General features: G+C 28.2%; 1 protein-coding gene across 1 annotated transcript; it reads left to right on the top strand.

The window, feature by feature from the left end:
• The first annotated feature begins 883 nt into the window (after nt 1–883).
• Nucleotides 884–3,158, top strand: LOC133795442 (uncharacterized). The gene is made up of 3 exons (XM_062232894.1): nt 884–893; nt 2,111–2,908; nt 3,016–3,158. The coding sequence occupies exons 1-3, from the start codon at nt 884–886 to the stop codon at nt 3,042–3,044; spliced, it is 837 nt and encodes a 278-aa protein (XP_062088878.1). The 3' UTR covers nt 3,045–3,158.
• The last annotated feature ends 17,701 nt before the right edge of the window (nt 3,159–20,859 follow it).

Raw genomic sequence — 20,859 nt, 5'->3', positions numbered from 1 at the left:
ATTTTCCTTCAGCTCCTTCCACCACGCCAGCAGCTCCCAGCCGAAGACCTCTCCAACCCGTGCTTACAATCCAACCAATGCCTTGCACCCCAGCCAGGTCCGAAGCTCCCCAGGCCCACGAAACTCTCCCACATCTGCCAGCCCGAGCCCAACAATCTCAAGCCCGCCTGACACACCACTGCCAGCAGCCACAGCTCCTTGAGCCCATAAATTACGCAATGTCCCATTATTCTTTTTGTCTAAAAATATCATATTTTTTACTCAAAATTTTCTACACATTTTATCCCAAAATCATGATTACACCCTACAATTTACCCATATTTGTCATATTATAATTAATTTAAATTGATTATTTTAATACTCATTTTTTTGGCTACAAATAAGGGATTTGAGGTGCTTAATTTATGGGAGGTTACCACTACACAAGTTTTACACTTTTAAGACATCTCTATTCTCTTCATCTTTTTATTTTTTTTAATCATTTTTCTATGAGTTTTTAGAGGAAAATTTTGGGGGTTTCTCCTGTTAGAAATTTATTGGGGTCTCAATTGTATATATAAAATGTGTGTTGGGGTCATCAAATAATTAAGTCAAATTTATGTGGTCTATTTTGGAATAAAGTTTATGACTTAAGGGCATAATTGTCATGATTTTATATGTGGATACCAATTAGATAGTTTCTGATTTGATGAGGGGCCAAATTAGAAATAATTAATAAATATTACTAACTGTTTTAACAGTTGGTAATATAATAGGTAATGGTCCCCATTTGCATCGTATCGTATTATTATTCAGACTTCCTGAATCCCCATCATCAGGAAAATAAGGGCTTCAAAGGTTTTTGATGCAAATTGGAAGATCATACCTTTTTACAAACGATTCAATGGACTCCGGTACGCTTCCGCTAATCTATATTCTATTGTTTGATTCTCTTGAATTAATTAGGGCTTTATACAGATTGAAATTTTTCCTAACATGTGGTATCAGAGCATCCCTAAATTATTTCTTGAGAATTTATGGTATTATTGGTCTTCCATGAAATTCTTTTTGCCGTTGTTCCTATCTATATATATATATATGATAGATTCATATATATATATATATACGTAGCAATTACGTTTGCCGTTCTGTGGCATATATGTATTCATAAATCAATCGCATATATATATATATATATATATATAAGAAATTACAGTATCTTTATTCATATATGAGTGCATTTACATGTGTATAAAAGTAATCGTAATCCTTTACAGTCGGTGCATTTAATACACATTTTGGAATTGGTGAGTTTGTAATCATGTTGCTTAATTTGTTTTTGTTGAGTTTGTACCGTAAAAACAAAGGAATATCATTTTGTTGCTGTGCAAAAGGAATTCACTTTTCTGCGATTACTTTTGTGCCTTTACTGTTTTGTTTTTTTTTTTTCTTCATAACATGTTTTATATATATATAATAAAACAAAAGTTTGCCATTTCTCGGTTTGTATAAAATCGTTATATATATTTATATATATATATATAGAATAAAACAAAATAAAAAATTTTGTTTTTTGTTTTTGTTTTTATATGAATAAATATATATATAAAAGAATTCGGGTGGTGTGGATAAGTTTATTAATTTTGGAATAATAGAGTAACAATTTACTTCAAATTTTGGTTTTAGAATTTATTAAGGATATCTAATATTTAGTTAAATTAATTGAAACAAAATATCACTAAAGTGATCTCTTTTGTGTAGATTAATTTAATAACAATCTTAAGATAATTGTGTGTATGTAATTCATGTATTTATTAATTGACCCAAAGATAAATTAATATTTGACAGAGTTTTATACATACATATGGTGATAAATATGTGACAATTATAATGTTTATTTGTGTGAATAATATGTTAGTCCAAAGATTACATATTATTTGACATAATTTATTGTCAATGTTTGATCGTTATAACAAGAGTACCGCTTACAATTAATATTATTGTCCAAAGACTTGATATTAATGATGTGTTTGGTATCTTGAGATGGGATTAACCATAATTTGAATTTATTGTTTTATTTGGATTCTTATATGAGCATGTTATTTATGTAATTGTACTGTTCTGTTTTCAGCTGTTGCTACTGTATCTGCTAACCTTAATTCAGTGCCGGTCCTTAATGGTAGTAACTTTAAGGACTGGAAGGAGAACATTTTTATTGTTCTTGGCTGCATGGATCTTGACCTTGCATTAAGGATGGATCGACCTGCTTCTCTTACAGATGCTAGTACCTCCGAGCAAAGGAGGATTTATGAGAAGTGGGATCGTTCAAACCGCATGAGTCTTATGATCATCAAGCGCGGCATACCTGAGGCTTTTAGGGGTGCGGTGTCCGAGGAGGTCACCGATGCCACAACTTTCCTTGCTGAAATTGAGAAACACTTTGCAAAAAGCGATAAGGCGGAAACAAGTACTCTTTTAAAGAAACTTATTTCCATGAGGTTTAAGGGCAAGGAAAACATAAGGGAGTACATTATGGAAATGTCTCACCTTGCTTCAAAGTTGAAGGCACTAAAGCTTGAGCTTTCGGATGACTTGCTTGTGCATTTAGTGCTTATCTCTCTTCCTCCACAATTCAGTCAATTCAAGGTCAGTTACAACTGTCAAAGGGAGAAGTGGACTCTTAATGAGCTCATTTCATTTTGTGTTCAAGAGGAAGAAAGATTGAAGCAAGAAAAGACTGAAAGTGCTCATTTGGCAAGCACCTCTAAGGATAAGGGCAAGAAAAGGAAGAATGAGGCTGCTAATGATAAGGGTCCAGCACATAAGAAACAAACTCAAGCCAACAACGATGGTGGTTGTTTCTTTTGCAACATGAAAGGACACGTGAAGAAGGAATGTGCTAAGTACATTGCATGGCGAGCAAAGAAAGGTACATTTCTTACTTTGGTCTGTTCTGAGGTAAATTTAGCTTCAGTACCAAGAAACACTTGGTGGTTAGATTCCGGTGCTACTACTAACATCAGTGTTTCAATGCAGGGTTGCCTGAGTTACCGAAAGCCAAGTGATGCTGAAAGAAGCATTTATGTGGGAGACGGCAAGTCGGTGAATGTGGAAGCAATAGGGCATTTTAGGTTGTTGTTAAGTACTGGTTACTATTTGGACTTAATAGATACTTTTGTTGTACCGTCATTTAGGCGAAATTTGGTTTATGTTTCTTGTTTGGACAAATTAGGTTATTGTTGTTCATTTGGAAACAACTGCTTTAGTTTATCTATTAATTCAAATACTGTTGGAACTGGTTCTCTTATGGTTTATGACAACTTATATTTGCTTGACACCGTTGCTTCTTATAGTGAAACCTTAAATGTGGAATCACGTGGTACTAAGCGTAAAATAGATAATGAAAAATCAAGTTCCTTATGGCACAAACGGTTAGGTCACATCTCTAGAAATAGAGTTGAGCGACTTGTGTCTGATGGAATCTTGGATTCAATTGATTTTTCAGACTTTGATGTTTGCATTGAATGCATCAAAGGCAAACAGACCAAAACAAAGAAATTAGGTGCGAAAAGAGCTATGGACGTCTTAGAGTTGATACATACAGACATTTGTGGGCCATTTCCTACACCTTCTTGGAATGGTCAACAATATTTTGTATCATTCATAGATGATTACTCGAGATATGCGTATCTATTTCTACTTCATGAAAAGTCTCAAGTCTTGGACGTGTTCAAATCTTTTAAGGCTGAAGTTGAGAATCAACTTAGCAAAAGAATAAAGCAAGTCAGGTCTGACCGTGGTGGTGAGTACTATGGTAGATATGACGGATCAGGTGAACAACGTCCAGGACCTTTTGCCAGACATCTAGAGGAGTGTGGAATTGTCCCACAGTACACTATGCCGGGATCTCCTAGCATGAATGGTGTTTCTGAAAGACGAAACCGTACTCTTAAAGATATGGTAAGGAGTATGATCTGTCATTCAACCTTACCAGAATCACTCTGGGGAGAGGCACTTAAGACAGCAGCCTACATTTTGAATAGGGTACCAACTAAAGCAGCTGCAAAAACACCTTATGAGCTTTGGACGGGGCAAAAGCCTAGTCTTAATCACTTTCACGTTTGGGGATGTCCAGCTGAAGCTAGGCCTTATAGGCCAAATGAAAAGAAGTTGGAACCCAAAACTGTGAGCAGCTACTTTATTGGATATTCTGAACGATCTAGGGGTTTCAAGTTTTATGATCCCAAATTAAAGAATATATTTGAAACGGGAACTGCAAAGTTTTTTGAGGATATTGAGTTTGGGGGGAGAAATACGGTTAAGGACTTTGTTTTTGAGGAGGATTTAGAATCAACCACTCTTCTTGAAGATGAGACGATTTCTATTCCATTAGTTGCTTTTGACAATGTTCAGGATTCTAATCCTGATATTGATCAAGTTTTAGATCAAGAGCAACCAAACATAGTCAATCAAACCCCAGAGGTACAAACTCAACAACCTCAAGAACAAGTGCCTTTGCGACGATCCACTAGAGAAAGAAGAAATGCTATTAATCCAGATGAATACATAGTGTATCTTCAAGAACATGAGGATGACATTGGAATGATGGAAGATGATCCAATCAACTTTCATCAGGCCATGAAAAGTTCTAACTCTCAAAAGTGGAATGATGCCATGAATGAAGAGAATAAGTCTATGCAAGACAATAAAGTTTGGGAAGTTGTCCCATTACCAGAAGGTGTAAAACCAATTGGTTGTAAATGGATATTTAAAACCAAGAGGGATGAAAATGGTAATGTGGTGAGGTTTAAGGCACGTCTTGTAGCAAAAGGCTATACTCAAAAACAAGGCATTGATTATAAAGAGACTTTCTCTCCGGTTTCATCGAAAGACTCTTTTAGGATAATAATGGCACTTGTTGCTCACTTTGATCTTGAGTTACATCAGATGGATGTTAAAACAGCGTTTCTCAATGGCGACATTGATGAGACAATTTACATGGAGCAACCAGAAAACTTTGTGTGTGGTGACCCAAAGAATATGGTTTGCAAATTAAAAAAATCCATCTATGGACTCAAGCAAGCTTCCTGTCAATGGTACCACAAATTTCATCAAGTGATTCTCTCATTTGGTTTTGAGATAAATGTTGTTGATGATTGTGTGTATCACAAGTTTAGTGGGAGTAAGTGCATATTTCTGGTTCTATATGTCGATGACATATTGCTTGCCACTAATGATATAGGCTTATTGCACGAAACCAAGAGATTTCTATCTAAGCATTTTGAGATGAAAGATCTTGGTGACGCCTCTTTTGTTTTAGGAATTCAAATACATCGAGACCGTTCTCGGGGTATTCTTGGATTATCACAAAAGAGCTATATCGATAAAGTACTCAAAAGGTTTGGCATGCAAGATTGTAGACCAGGTGATACCCCTGTCGTTAAAGGAGACAAATTTTGTCTTAAGCAATGCCCTAAAGGAAGCCTTGAAATTCAAGAAATGCAAAAGATTCCCTACGCTTCAGCTGTTGGGAGTCTAATGTATGCTCAAGTTTGTACGCGTCCAGATATAGCATACATTGTTGGAGTATTAGGCAGATACTTAAGCAATCCAGGAAATGATCACTGGAAAGCAGCCAAAAAGGTTATGAGATATTTGAAGAGAACAAGAGATTACATGCTCACATATAGGAGGTCAGATCACTTTGAGATCATTGGATATTCTGACTCCGACTTTGCGGGATGCCAAGATAGTAGGAGATCCACTTCGGGCTGCATATATCTGTTAGGTGGTGGAGCTATATCATGGAGGAGTGCAAAACAAACACTCATAGCTTCATCCACTATGGCAGCAGAGTTTGTTGCATGTTATGAGGCATCCAACCAAGGTATATGGCTGAGAAACTTTGTCACTGGGCTGCGCATTGTGGATGGAATTGAAAGACCACTTAAGTTGTATTGTGACAATAAGTCAGCTGTATTGTATTCCAACAACAACAGGAGCTCGACAAAGTCAAAACATATTGACATCAAGTTCCTTGTTGTAAAAGAAAGGGTACAGAGTGGACAGATTTGTATAGAACACTTAGGTACAAACTCCATGATTGCAGACCCCCTTACTAAGGGTTTGCCACCCAAGGTCTTTCATGAGCACACTGCTCGTATGGGTGTTTTGGAGTATGAGGATATCTAGATTCAGTGGGAGTTTGTCTTTATTATCCTTTGTGTTTTTTATGTGTTTCATGAAACTTGTATAATTTGATATTTTTCTGATCAGAAATTATGTTATTCAGTTTATTTCACTTTGTACATTAAGCTAAAGTTTTGATCTCTATAAAGTAAAGTAGGACCAATTGAAAATTGACATGAATAGATCACCATGCATGTAATTTTCATACCACATTATCATGATTGATCTATGTCATTTGGCTATGTTGATGTATGTGACCATTGATGGGTTTAGTTGTGATTGATACAACGAAAATCGCTTTGATCCTATGTTGATATAGTTAATGGACGAGATTGCATATGCCTATGGTTATGATGACAAAATTATGAGCTCAATAAGGTTAACACATTTATATATATACATTTGTGGCCCAGTGGGAGATTGTTAGAAATTTATTGGGGTCTCAATTGTATATATAAAATGTGTGTTGGGGTCATCAAATAATTAAGTCAAATTTATGTGGTCTATTTTGGAATAAAGTTTATGACTTAAGGGCATAATTGTCATGATTTTATATGTGGATACCAATTAGATAGTCTCTGATTTGATGATGGGCCAAATTAGAAATAATTAATAAATATTACTAACTGTTTTAACAGTTGGTAATATAATAGGTAATGGTCCCCATTTGCATCGTATCGTATTATTATTCAGACTTCCTGAATCCCCATCATCAGGAAAATAAGGGCTTCAAAGGTTTTTGATGCAAATTGGAAGATCATACCTTTTTACAAACGATTCAATGGACTCCGGTACGCTTCCGCTAATCTATATTCTATTGTTTGATTCTCTTGAATTAATTAGGGCTTTATACAGATTGAAATTTTTCCTAACATCTCCTCCAAATTTTTATATTTATGTTTGTAATTTTTTGGTTTGTAATTTCTACTCTAGTTATGAGCTTATAATATTTTTAAGATTATTAAAGTGATGATGAAACAATATGTAGCTAGATAGTATTTATTTTGTATGTTGATTTCTCATTTTGTGCAACAAAGTTTATGGATTTTTCTTGTTCAAATATCTTCTTTCATCTTAAATATCATGTATTTTGGATTGTTAGCACATATTTACAATTTGTTATTTATTAGTGCAAAAAACATAATATTCTCTGTTTAAAATGCGTCATTAAATAGTACACATCCAATATTTAGAAAAAAAAATTATGTTTTGTTATTTTATTAGATTGATTTACATTAAATACTTTGAAATTATAATTTTAAAAAAGTGAAGATAGATCCTATATTTTTATAAAAATTTGTGCTCAAATAGAATATCTAATTTGAATAAGTGATGGTTTGATTAATTTCCACTATTACTAAAACTTTGGAATCAATGTACTTTTAAATATTCTTGAACTTACATTTTGTAGATTCTATTATCTTAATAATCTTTATTCCACCATCTTGTTTACAACTATTAATTTAGTTATATATACTGTCTTTAATATTTTTATTATTATCTTTTATTTTATTTTTATTGTTACAAATTTTCATCAATCTTTGGAGTTAGGTTATAATTTATTAATTTTGGTTTAAAATAGTTTTCTTTTCGATTTTAGATAACTCATTTGGGTTTGACATCCTTACTTTCACGATCACTATTATATATGAACGATTCATGCGCTTACGATATAAATATTTAAAACATACCTATTTTTGGTCATAACATCATTAACTAATTTTTTCATTAACCCTTTTTTTCATTCAGACAATATGTTTAAAAATAATATAAGTTTTCATTATTAACATCGTTAACCCTTTTTTTCATTCAGACAATATGTTCAAATTTTGTATTTTCCAATAAAAGAAAACAACATAATATAGATGTCATTTATGTCGATATGATCTCTTCAAAATGAACAATGCATTAATTCGAATTTCACATGTTTAAAATCTCTTTCATGTTATGCTATTGTATTTAAGAACTTGGCTGTGGTTTGAAATTTCGTTTTCATTAATTTTTTACAGGGACTCATTTACTCATTATTTTTATTTTTTGAAAGTATTAACTCATTAACTTTATAAAGCTTATAACAACGTGAAATGGATGATGATAACTTCATCAAGGAAAAGAGGTTAAGAGAGATAGTCGGGGTAAAAATATGAGGGGTTTTTTCATAATTAATTACAATATTATTTTTAATTACTATATTAATACTAATTAATATATTTACATTTATATATACAAATTTTAACTAATTTTTTTATTTTATTTACTAAATTTTTTATTATTATTTCTTATACAAATATTATCTAATTAATTGAGAAGGATGATATTAGGGTATGTATTTAAAATTTACTATTTTAAAATCTTTTTTCTTTTTGGTTTATTTTAAAAAACTTCTGAACCTATGTCATAAAGCACCAATATATACATTTCCCCAAACAATCCACATTTTCCCAAATTCAAAATCAAAACCCCAAACATCTTCTTCTCTCCATTCCCAATCGAAAACTCATACACTCAAACCCATTTATATTCTTCATATTCCAAACCGATGGTCTCAACGAGGAGCGTCGGTGATACTCTTTCCATAGACTCGCCGGAGAAGGAAGAAGAGATGGAGATTGAGTCTGAACCCGAGGAGACTCGTCGGTGATACTCTTTAACGTGATTGTTTGTTTATTTTTTATAAACTGAATAGTATATTTTTATTTTAAATTTAATATAATGGTTATTATTAGTAGCAATTTTGTTTATTTTTATGTTTATGCTTATTATGTCAATTTTAATTTTTTGGATTGTTTTGCATGTTAATTTTTTTTTTCCTTTTTATAAATATAAAGTTATGTTTATATTTATTTTTCTGAATATTTTTTGCTATGAATATACAACTAAGTTTATGTTTATTTTTTTGGAAAATATTGTTTATTTTGTCAATGTTGAATGAATATATTGTACTTTAAACAGATTTGTTTATTTCTTAATTGTTATTTTTTGCTTTAAATTGGTAGATGTGGTAAATGTACACAGTTATCATATTTGTGTATTAAAATAAATAGTATCGTATATGTTAGATAATAACACTATTGTTAAACACCGTTTTTATTTATTTTTATCATGGTATAGTAAACTAAACAAAAATATTTTAGTTAGGCGGGTAGATTATAATTATACATAGTAATTTTTTAAAATCTTTATCAATAAAATAATACATTAGAATAGCATGTTATAGTTATATAAATGTTTTGTTAATTTATTGTTTAATGCGTACTTTTATAATAAATACTTTTATGTTTATTTATTTTTACTATATTAGTTTATCAGATTAAATAATTTTATTTAGACAACTTATAGTAGTTTTTCTGAAGATAATTATTCAAATATTTCATGAATTGCCGCCAGTTAATTGTGGTATCTCATTTAATTGAAATAATAATTTGAATATTATATAATTACTATTTGATTTATTAATTGAATTTATATAACATTAAATATGGGAAGTTATATATATAAAATAAATTAGAAAAGTGGTTTAATTGATGGGATTGTGTTTATATTATTATGTTTAATAAAATAGTATATACTGTATATAATTTTGTAAATAATATATGTGATATTATTATAGTAAATTATTTATTTTTGTGGTATATAAGTGAAAAATGCCCACTTTGGGTTTTTGTCGAAGCTCTAGGCATGCGTCTCTTAAGCAGGGCCCTATTCTGAACTAAAGCAAGTCTGGCACACGTCTAAGGCTCTCAAGTAAACAACTCTTTTTTCGTTTGGAGGAAATTACAGTTTTTTTTCACAAGTTTACAAAAATATAAATATCTCTTTTTTACAAAAGTACTTATTTTATGGCTTTTTTTTTTTAAATTTCAATTTTATAGATTTAGTTTTTTATATTTTTGTATAAAAATTGGTTTATGCCATAGTTTTACTATTAATTAAGTTTATCTAAGTTAGGTGATTATTTTAGTCATTTAAGTGTTTTTTATTTTATTATTTTTATATTAGTTTTATTATACAATATTGTCTTAGTCTTTTTAAAAATGGAACTTAATTTATTTTATTGTTTTTATATTATTTAATGTTTATTTTTCATAATTTAATATTACAATTCAAAATCACAAATACATTTTCACTTTATTAATTTTAGTTTTTATTTCTTTAACTTCTCTACTCGTTGACGTCTAAATTCTCATCCCTCTTTGTCAAAAAAATTTGAAGAAAACTTCTTATCAAGTCACCAACCTTTCAACTCAAAATATTTTATTATTGATTATCACATTTATTAGTGTACTTATTTTTTTTACTATAAATAAAAAAAAAATCAAATCAATTATTTGTTCTAACTTTTTTTCTTTTACGTTTTTTTAAAGATCATAACTACTATTTTTTCCTTGTTTGGGTTAAGTAACTAGTAACAATCACATTTTTATATATAGATGTTCTCATCAGGATAACCAGGTACCCATTCATGTTTTTATATTTATTTTTTTCTTTCTAAATTTGGATGTTCCCACTAGGGTAAATGGTTACCCATTCACATTTTAATCAGATTTTTTTTCTTCTTCAGATTTGAATATTCCCATCAGGGTAACTCGTTACCCATTCACGTTTTCATATCTATTTTTTTCTTTCGGAATTTGGATGTTCCTATCAGGGTTATTAGTTACCTATTCAAGTTTTCATATATAAATATATATATAAATATATTTCCAGATTTAGATGTTCCCACTAGGATAATTAGTTACCCATTAACATTTTCATATAATTTTTTTTTCTAGATTTGAATGTTCTAATCAGGGTAACTGGTAACCCATTCACGTTTTCATATTTTTATTATTTTTCTTTCCAAATTTGGATGTTCATATAAATGTTACAGTAAAAAGAAAATACTGAAAAATTGATTTGAATTATTTTACATATAGTGGAAAAAAACTATAAAAAAATAATTACAATAATAAAAGATAATAAAATAGTAAAATAATTATGTAATATTAAAATGTATGTGTGAAAAAAAGGACATGGAAGAAGAAAATAATAAATACAAAAAACAAGAGAAAATGGAAGGAAAAAATGAAGAAAAAAGAAGGAAAAAAAATACAGAGGAAAGAAAACGAAAAAAATATGAAAAAAAACAAACAAAACAAAAGAAATGATGACGGAAAAAAACAGATAAATGAATATAAATGAAAAGAAGAAGAAGAAAAATAATGAAAAAGTGGAAAGAAAAAAAAAGATGAAGAAAATAATTGGTAGGAAAAAATGGAAGAAGAAAAAGAGAAAGAAAAAAAGCTCATGTGTGAAGAAAAAAAAAATGGAAGGAGAAAATAATAAATATAAAAAAAAGAAAAAAACTATGAATAAAAAAAATAAAACAATATAAATGAAAAAAAAAATAATGGAAAAATAGAGACAAAAAAAGGATGAAGGAAAAAATTGATTAAAAAAAATGAAAAAATGGAAGAAAAAATAAGTAGGAAAAAAAGAAATAAAAAAGCTATAAAAGAAGTAGAAAAATTAAATGTCCATATTTTTGTAAAACAATCTTAAAATCTCATAAATATGAAAAAATCTCATTTTTTTAAGGGATAATTACATCTCGTACGGTAATTTAAAAAAAAATTTGTTCTATACGGTAGCTTTAATAAATTACAAAAATACGGCTTTCCCATCCATAAATTCCAAATATACGGCTCTCCCCACCCACTGTGTATATATATATATATTTACCTTTGTTTTATTTTTTTTGTCTTAATTTTTAATAAGAATTTAAACATATCAATTAATATAATAATAAAAGTAATAATAATTATAATTACTACCTTCAATAAAATAAAGTAGATTAATTTATTTTTATTTAAAATAAATATATTTATTAATATTAAAGTTAATATTTATACAATTACTCAAAAAATAAATAAATATTTATACAAATTACAATATGCTGTTAATTAAAATTAATATTAATAACTATATGTTATAATATATAGTTAAAGATAATCACAATATTATTATTCTTTATAAAAATATTATATATATTTTTTAAATCATAGCTAGTCAAGTCTCAACACTCAATGTTAAACCAAAATCATAATCTAATCCAAGTTTCAAGTTTTGTTACAAAAATATATTTAAAGTTAAAAAATTAGTTTTGTAAATCTTTGTAATAATCATGTTAAATAAATTTATAAATATTTATGTAAATGTGAGTTGCAAAAATAAATTTTTTAGTTGTGAAATTAGTTTTGTAAATTGTTGTTACAAAGATGTAAAACTTGTTTTTAAAAAAATATTGTATTTCACAACTATATTCAATAAAGTGTTTTATAAATAATGAATATCTTAAATTTATATTTTTAAGTTGTATAGCATAAATATGATGGTTCATGTAATTTTTTGGTACAATATTGTCACAATATGAAAAAGAATAATAATTTTATGTATATTTTGTTTATGATTTCTTAACTATAAAATATTTTCGTAAATATTATTTACAAAAATATCTTTCTTAGTTGTAAAACTAGACTTGTAAACTATTGTTACAAAAATAAAAATTTTAGTTGCGAATTTGTTTGTAAGTTTTATCTACAAAAAAAAAAAATCTACAATTCTATAACTGATTTTGTAAATATTATTTACAAACACGTAACAGATATTTACAAGTTCGTAACATATATTTACTAGTTTGTAAACGTTGATCACAAGAAATTGTATTTTACAGCTTTTATATATGATTTTGCCACTCCGTATTTATAATTTTGCCATTCCGTGTTTTTATCCAAAAATTCCGTATTTTTGTAATGTACCGTATTTTTCAGATTTTTTTTAACTTTTAGTGCATTTTTGTAGATTTCCTTTTTTTTAATATAATTTTTTCTAGTAAAAATTAACTAGGGTACCCATTTTAAGTGACTATCTCTTATTTGTAGTCATATTTTGAAACTTTTTCTTTTTATAGCTAGTATTTTAATTACTATTCCTATTATACTATTTTTTTCTGCTCAAACACTCACAACATAGTGTATTTTTCAAGTGGTATTATGGAAAGTATAATTATAAAAATGGATAATATTAAACTAAATGTATGTAGTGGCTATTTTTGGTTAATTAATCTTAAAAGTAGGTACTTTTCAAGTTATCCATTTTTTCTATAATATGTTTGCGACAAAAATACCTAAGATGTGGCGTCAAATTCACTTATAACTTAAGTATTTTTACTATAAACATATATTAAATTATGTACTTTTGCGATAAATATTTTTTTATTTGGTACTTTTACCTATGTGTCGCAGAAAGATTTAAATGTGAGAATAGACAATTGTACCAAACTGTACAAAAACATGGATAAAATGTACTTTTGTGGCTAAAAAAATAATTTAGTTACTTAGGTGATACAAACGTAATCTATTTTTTAATAAAAAAAAAACTCATAAATTTCTAAAAATATCATTTTATATCTAATATTTATAAATATTATGTTTTGTATTGGGCCCTATAAGTATAGAGCCGACTCTGTTCTTAGGTTTGATTCCTTCGATAAAGTTGAGTGTGGTTCTGTGGTGGTTTTTGCATGTGTGGCTTTGGTGGAAAAGGTTTAACGCTATGAAAGTCAGGGTTTTCGGTGTTGGGTCTTTTTTTGTTCTAAGTTTGTTGCGTCTCTGGGAGAGTTGGTCACCATGAATTTTGTAGTGGTGTGGTGGACGCTTTGGCAGTGTTGGGTTTCTTTATGTGGTTGCATATATGATGTCGATAACTTGCCTTATTTTCCAAGTTTTGCCTCATGTTAGTTTTAATGTAGTTTTTCTTGTTCTAGTTTTGTTGTTTATGTTACTATTCTGGATTCTGTAGTTTTTTTTTTTTTTGGATTTTTCTCTGGTATGGGATTTTGTAGAAAGAATTATAAATGTTTTCACTTACTTGCTATCTTAAATAGTAACTTAGCGTGTTTACCATGTTATACATTAATTTTTTTATTGGTTTTTGTTGCCATTATTCCTCATTGATTTGCCCCTTGGATGTATTGGACTTGGTCGGTATTTCTCTATGAATGAAATTTGTCGGTTTTTCTTTAAAAAAAATGATGATAACTTCCACTAGGCTACATTTGATAATATAACAACATGAATGTCATCAACCTTGCTCTTGCCAACTCCAACTGAAAAGCAGCTATGGTTGGATTGTGGTGAGTTTTAAGCTTTTTTTTTTGTAATAAAACATGGGCTCTAGTTTCTTTGTGCAAAAAGGATTTCACCAAGTAGTTAGTTTTCACATCAATGGGTTCTAGTTCTACGACCAAGCCAACTGCTATTCGGATAGTAATGATTATCTTTCTCGTAGTTGGATATTATTATATATATATATATTTAAATAGAGAGCACTTGAAGAGTAAGCAACCTCACCTCATCATTACATAGAATCTACTAATTCTCATTTAGTTTGCAAGTAAGTTTAAAAAGACATATGGCCTTAAACAAGCTTCAACAACTCAGTTTGACAAATTGAGGCAATCATTAACTGATTATGGATTCTTAGTTTAATTGTGAGATATTTACTCCTCGACATATATCTTGGTGCACATGATGATATTCTATTATGAATAAACATAAAGTTGTTCATAATATTCAAAGGTGATTATTGTTCTTATTTCAAAATACTTTTGCGAGAATTGGGTAGTGAATTATTTTTTGGATATTGAATCGAGTCAAGAAGCATATGACAAGAGGTGAGAAGTTGTCAGGAGTGATCTAGTAGAAAGTTAGCGATATATATTGAAGTTTAAGTAGGAGCCTTGCAATAACTGACGATCACTATACAAAAAAATTACTTAGTGAATATAATTTAGAGAATTATGATATACTTAAAAAGTGGGCATTCATACTATTGCTATAAATATCTCAAATTAAAAAATAAAAATAAAACAGACGAATCGTGTCTATAATGGATTTTGGTTTGAGATGAATGGGAGATGAAGAAGGCAGAGAGAGAAAAAAGTTTTTTTTTAATTTAATTTATTTTTATTAAAATATATTTTTCAAATATTAAATTCAATTTAAAAAAATAAAAAATTAACAAAAAAAATATAACATGTGCCAAGATTTTTTTAAAATAAATTTTAATTATTTAATTACTTATAATTGAAGACAATTTGTTTCTATTAAAAAAATTGTTAAGAAATTCAAATGGAATGTATCTTTTTTTTTTTTTTTTTACTTCACTGGATACTATGTAAATATTATTTATAATAGGGGTCAAACTTGTCTTTTGATAAAGCATAAAATATCAAATGGGTATAATTTTTTTTTCCACTAGTAGTACATGAATGACACACGAAAAATAGAAAAAAAAAACATCTTCTACCTCTAAAAATACAATGGAGTAACAATATATAATTGAATAGATGAATTACAAGAAATAGAAACTGACAAAAATTTGCTTCTACGAAATAAATAAAATACACTTCCACCTAAAAAAAATAAAGAGAAAAGCAACAATATATACTTCCACCTGAAAAATGTATGGTGGCAAATCGTGTAGAAGATAAAAGCAATATTTGAATGAAAAATATTAAAAAGTGAGATGGCTACACCAACGTTGATGAATACTTACTCTAAAGTTGATTGTAACAAGCGTTTATTTGGAAAATCAGTCTGTAATTAGAATTGTGTATAATTGAGAATAATTATTCAATTTGACGTGTTTATCTGATTATGTAATCACACATTAATTATGTAATTTGAGAAAATTGAGGAATTCCAATTACACTCTCAAATTCTTATAGCCCATGAGAATCGATGTGATTACTAATTACTATCAATTTAATATAATTTTTTATTACATAATATTTTTTTTAATGTAATTATTAACTTTTATTTACCAAACATAATAATAAAAATTCATAAATAATTATCACTTGACATTCAACTACACATTGTATTTTAAAATATAGTGTAATTATTTAAATATGTATTACTACCCTAATAATTACACGACATAGTAACTACACAGTTGTTTTCAAACACACCCTTATTAATTACTAATTCAAAGTGAGAATAGGAATAATTAGTTCTTTTTTCTTTCTTTCTCGAATTTGTACTATATATCATTTAGGGATCAAAATTAATTAAAAAAGACATGTTAATTTATTATCGATTAGGAATTCAAATGGTGGGAAATGGATTAATGATAATTGTTTTCTCTGGCGTTAATTTACTTTTATTTTAGAATAAAATAAAACGAGTCCCACTATAGGAAATATTAGTTTACATTGAAGTTGAAGAGAAACTTAATCATAGGGAGTAAAGTTAATTTTTTGAGATAAAAAGAGAACAATTAATGTCCAATAATAACACCTCAATTACGGAACCCAAAATTCAACCTCCACCAATTGCTTTGTATGATCAATCAACGTATTGTACTAATTGTTTTATAAATTCTTTTCATAATTACAAATAAGTACAAGACATGGGTGATTGATCATATTCATATAATTATAGAATTTGCAAGAGTGAATTCAACTTTAAATTTAGTTATATCTAATAATATGATATTGAAAAGATGCATACAATGAATAATGATATTTAGTACAGCACACGCATCAATAGCTTAGCTATATAAATAAAAATAAAATAAAAAGTTAATTGTAACTAAACTACTTAAATTTTATGGTTTATTACACTTAAATACTTAAAAAAAAAATTACGACAAAATCACCTAAATAGTCAAAACAATGCAGTGTTTGTCACACATCCCTAATAGTGTTATATTTCTGTTGGGATTAATTACGGCTAAACTACTCAAAATTCTTAATTTGTTATACTTAAATATTTAACTTTTTTTACAGTGAAATTACCAAACAGTTAAAAATTTAATATAAATTAATTTTAAATTATGAAAAATAACAAAAATTATATGAAAAATAGTTCTAAATTAAAAAATAGTATTGTTTGATAAAAAATATTTTTAAGCAAACAAATTATAGTTATTGATTTTTGTTTTATTAAATAAGCAAATTGAAATAATTAAATATGGTCCCCAAATAAAGTAACACAACACACTATCAATTTGTGCCCTAATATTTACGATAGATTGACAAGGATATATTGGCTACGCGGAATTAATTACAAAAATAAACAAAAGAATAATTTTAAGTGTAGTGTTTGGCATGAGCTATCCAATAATAGAATGACACTAATACAAAATTACTCAATGAAAAGGTAGTTTGCATGTGCAATTAATTATTAATGACGTTGATTTGGCCTATACATGCATCCATAGATATAGTTATAGGTACCAAACAAGTAGGATACCATACATGTACGAAGGAGTGTTGCTATTTAGCACTTTAAGGTACGGGTTCACACACGTTGGATTTTCGGGTCCATCAGGTTTGGGTTTTGTGGGTTTCGGGTGGAGAAAAATGGTACAAAAACCGATCCGAATTTTTCGAAATTTTCGGGTTGGGCTGGGCCTTGTGAGTTTTGGGCCAAAAATGACAATTTTGCAAAAATACCATTTTTAAATAAAAATTTAAAAAAATTATGAATGTGATGTTGAATATGATGAATGAAGATGAACCTTCAACTTCTCTTAAATCTTAATGGCTATTTTTCTTCCCTCCAACTCTTATCACATACATATATAAATCTTTTTATATATATATATATATTCAGTTGAATCATTGATATAAATTCTCGGTTCACTCACAAATAAATGATTAAACAAATGTTCACTTCACATACCTATATAAATCTTCTTTATATATATATTCGGTTCAATCATGATATAATATTGGTTCACTCACAAACAAATGCTCAAACAAATGTTAAAAACATAATACCCAAAATTATATATTCGGTTGGTTCACTCATACAGTCACTGACTGACTGGGTCTGGGAGGAGACGAGGAAGCTGGCCTGGCTGGTGGTGGAGCTGTGGCGGCGCCGGCGAAGGGAGAGGAGGTCCCTGTTGTTGGTGGCTGGCTGGCGGGCTCCCTGCGCGGCTACGGGAGGGAGGATCCGAGCGTGGGGGAGGGAGGCAAGGGTGACCACTGACCATGCATGAGAGAGAAGGACTAGGTGGGCGACTGAGTGAGGGAGGGAGGGAGGCGTTTCTTTTCTTCCTTGCTGCACGACTGACTGAGTGAGGGAGGGACGGGAGGCGTTCACACGAAAGAGAAGAAGAAAGAAAGTGTTTTAGGTTAAACATAAATTTTCAGATTTATTTTTTAAAAAATTTCAGTCGGGTTCGGGGTTCAGGTTAGACCTGAACCCGAAATGACTAATTTTGAAATCCGAACCTGACCCAACATATGTCGGGTTTAGATCAGATTAAGCCCGAAATATGTAGGTTTTCCAAAAAAACGAGTTCGTAAGGTTCGGGTCATTTTACTGGTTAAATGTTCACCCCTACTTTAAAGTGTTCAACACGAGCTGTCATCTTATGATTTATTTAGTAATTCCTTATGATATTTATTAAATTTAAATGCGCAGCTTTAATATTAAATTATACCAATAATAATAATAATAATGCTCCTTCACCATTAGGATGAATCTAGTCTAGTGTTGTACTAAGCCGCGTTCTTTCAAGCTTTTTTTTTTCTATAAGAATAGATGAGACGACTATAAACATTAAAAGCAGTCTGAGCATAAGCAAGCTGTAAAACCGCGTTTTCAATTCCCTCTTTATAAAGACGTCACTTTAGCCTTTATTACTTTTTTGAAAAATGATACCCTTTGAATATTTCTATTATTATATATGTTTGTAATATGCCCTTTTTTATATTGCATGATACTATTTTTATATATTTATTCCTTTCTTGATTATATATTATTGAAAGGAAAATGACATCTTCTTTTTCCATGTTTTTTCAATTGATTCTTTTCCTTTCGGTTCAAGTTTTGTTTTTTTTTTTGTGATTGGATAAATATATAAACATTAAAATATTGTACATATTTATGCACTTTATTTATAAAATTATCTTAACACTTTGTTTGGATATTAGATTTTACCCAAAAAAAAATGATGGGGAAAGAGAGTATTTTCTTAAAATTTTATAAAAATATTTTTGTAATATTTCTCTTTTTTTGAATGTACTTATAAGAGCAACTTCAATAGAACTTGCTTGAGGGAAATGTTTGTCAGAGATGAGGGTTATTAAATGAGGTGGAGAGATTATTTTAAAAGAAAATTGGCAACGATGTCCAACAGTGACAACGTTGCCTTTTTTTTTTTTTTTTTTTTTATTGGTTAAGCTTAATAGAAAAGTTGTGATTTGACAACTTAAGCAACTTCGTAGATGCTCTAATTGTTATAAATTTTATTTTTACTTGATTTTTTTTAATAATTTGTTTAAATCCAAACATGAGAAATTCTTTGGAATCCATTTTTTTCCAATAAAAATCCAAGAAACAAACTCAAGGTAAGTTTAAACCAATCAATATTAATTATTTTTCATTTATAAGTAATGTTATTAGCACACACTTTTTACCCGTAAAAAAATGCATATATTAAGGCCACATGTATTTTAAATTACTCATAGGTTGAAAATTAATGTAGTTTAATATTTACTCAGTATTACTGTTTTTATATATATAAATGATGCGAAACAATTGTCCTAGAGCCCTGTGTTGTTCTTAATTATATACTACATATGAGCACACAAAATTAAAATTTGTGGTTAGTGATCATTATGTACGTCTTCTACCTATTATCATCTTGGAGCTTAATAATTATATTCCTCTTTATTATATTTTTGGGCAAAATTGATAAGTGTTTATAGATTTTAAAATGTTGTAAATTAAAAAAAAATTGTATAAGAGTATTTGGTAAACATATGTGGTTAGAGAGATGTTAAATATTAAAAGACCACAATAAATTTCATATTTATTTTATTTTATTAAAACAATTTTACACATACTAAATAGATTTCAATAGAAATATTGTATCTATTTAAACATGTTGAAATAAAATATATTTTTTCATAAGACACTAATAATTAATAAAGTGATCATCAATAAAAATAATATATGATATAATATCTCTTCTATATAAAAAGTGTGTAGATAATAGAAATTCTTGGTTTTAACGATTTGTTTTGTTAACTTTAACGGAATATTCTAAATATTTAACGGAATATATCTTTAAAACTAATTAATAATAAATATTTATTAATTATATTAATATAAATTCAAACATTATAAAATATCATTATTATAATAATATAATACAAAACTAAATATTTAATGATTATATTAATATAAATTTAAATTTAAATGCTATAAAATATTATTATGATAATAATATATAATCCTAATTTTTTTACTAATTATATAATATAAATTCAAATATTATAAAATTTTATTATTATAATTATATTTAATACTTATATTAAATATTATAAAATATCATTACAATAATAATATATAATACATAATCTAAATTTTTATTAAAAAAATTATAATTTATGTCTAAAAAGGTTATCATATTATATATATTTTTAAATTATAAAAAATATTTTGGTGTAATTTTTCATTTAATATGTTTATGTCATTCTTTTATATATATAATATTGTTTGTTTATTTGAAAATTATATGATAATGATACAAATTTAATAAAATAATTAATAAACTTTATAAATAAAACTAAGAAAATGTGTCTTGCACGTTGCTTACATCTAGTACATATATAATTGTGTATATATT

Source organism: Humulus lupulus, chromosome 8, assembly GCF_963169125.1.
Source record: "Humulus lupulus chromosome 8, drHumLupu1.1, whole genome shotgun sequence".
Classification (NCBI taxonomy): Eukaryota; Viridiplantae; Streptophyta; class Magnoliopsida; order Rosales; family Cannabaceae; genus Humulus; species Humulus lupulus.
The sequence above is the reverse complement of the archived record's forward strand: the minus strand, read 5'-3'. Positions and strand labels throughout refer to the sequence as shown.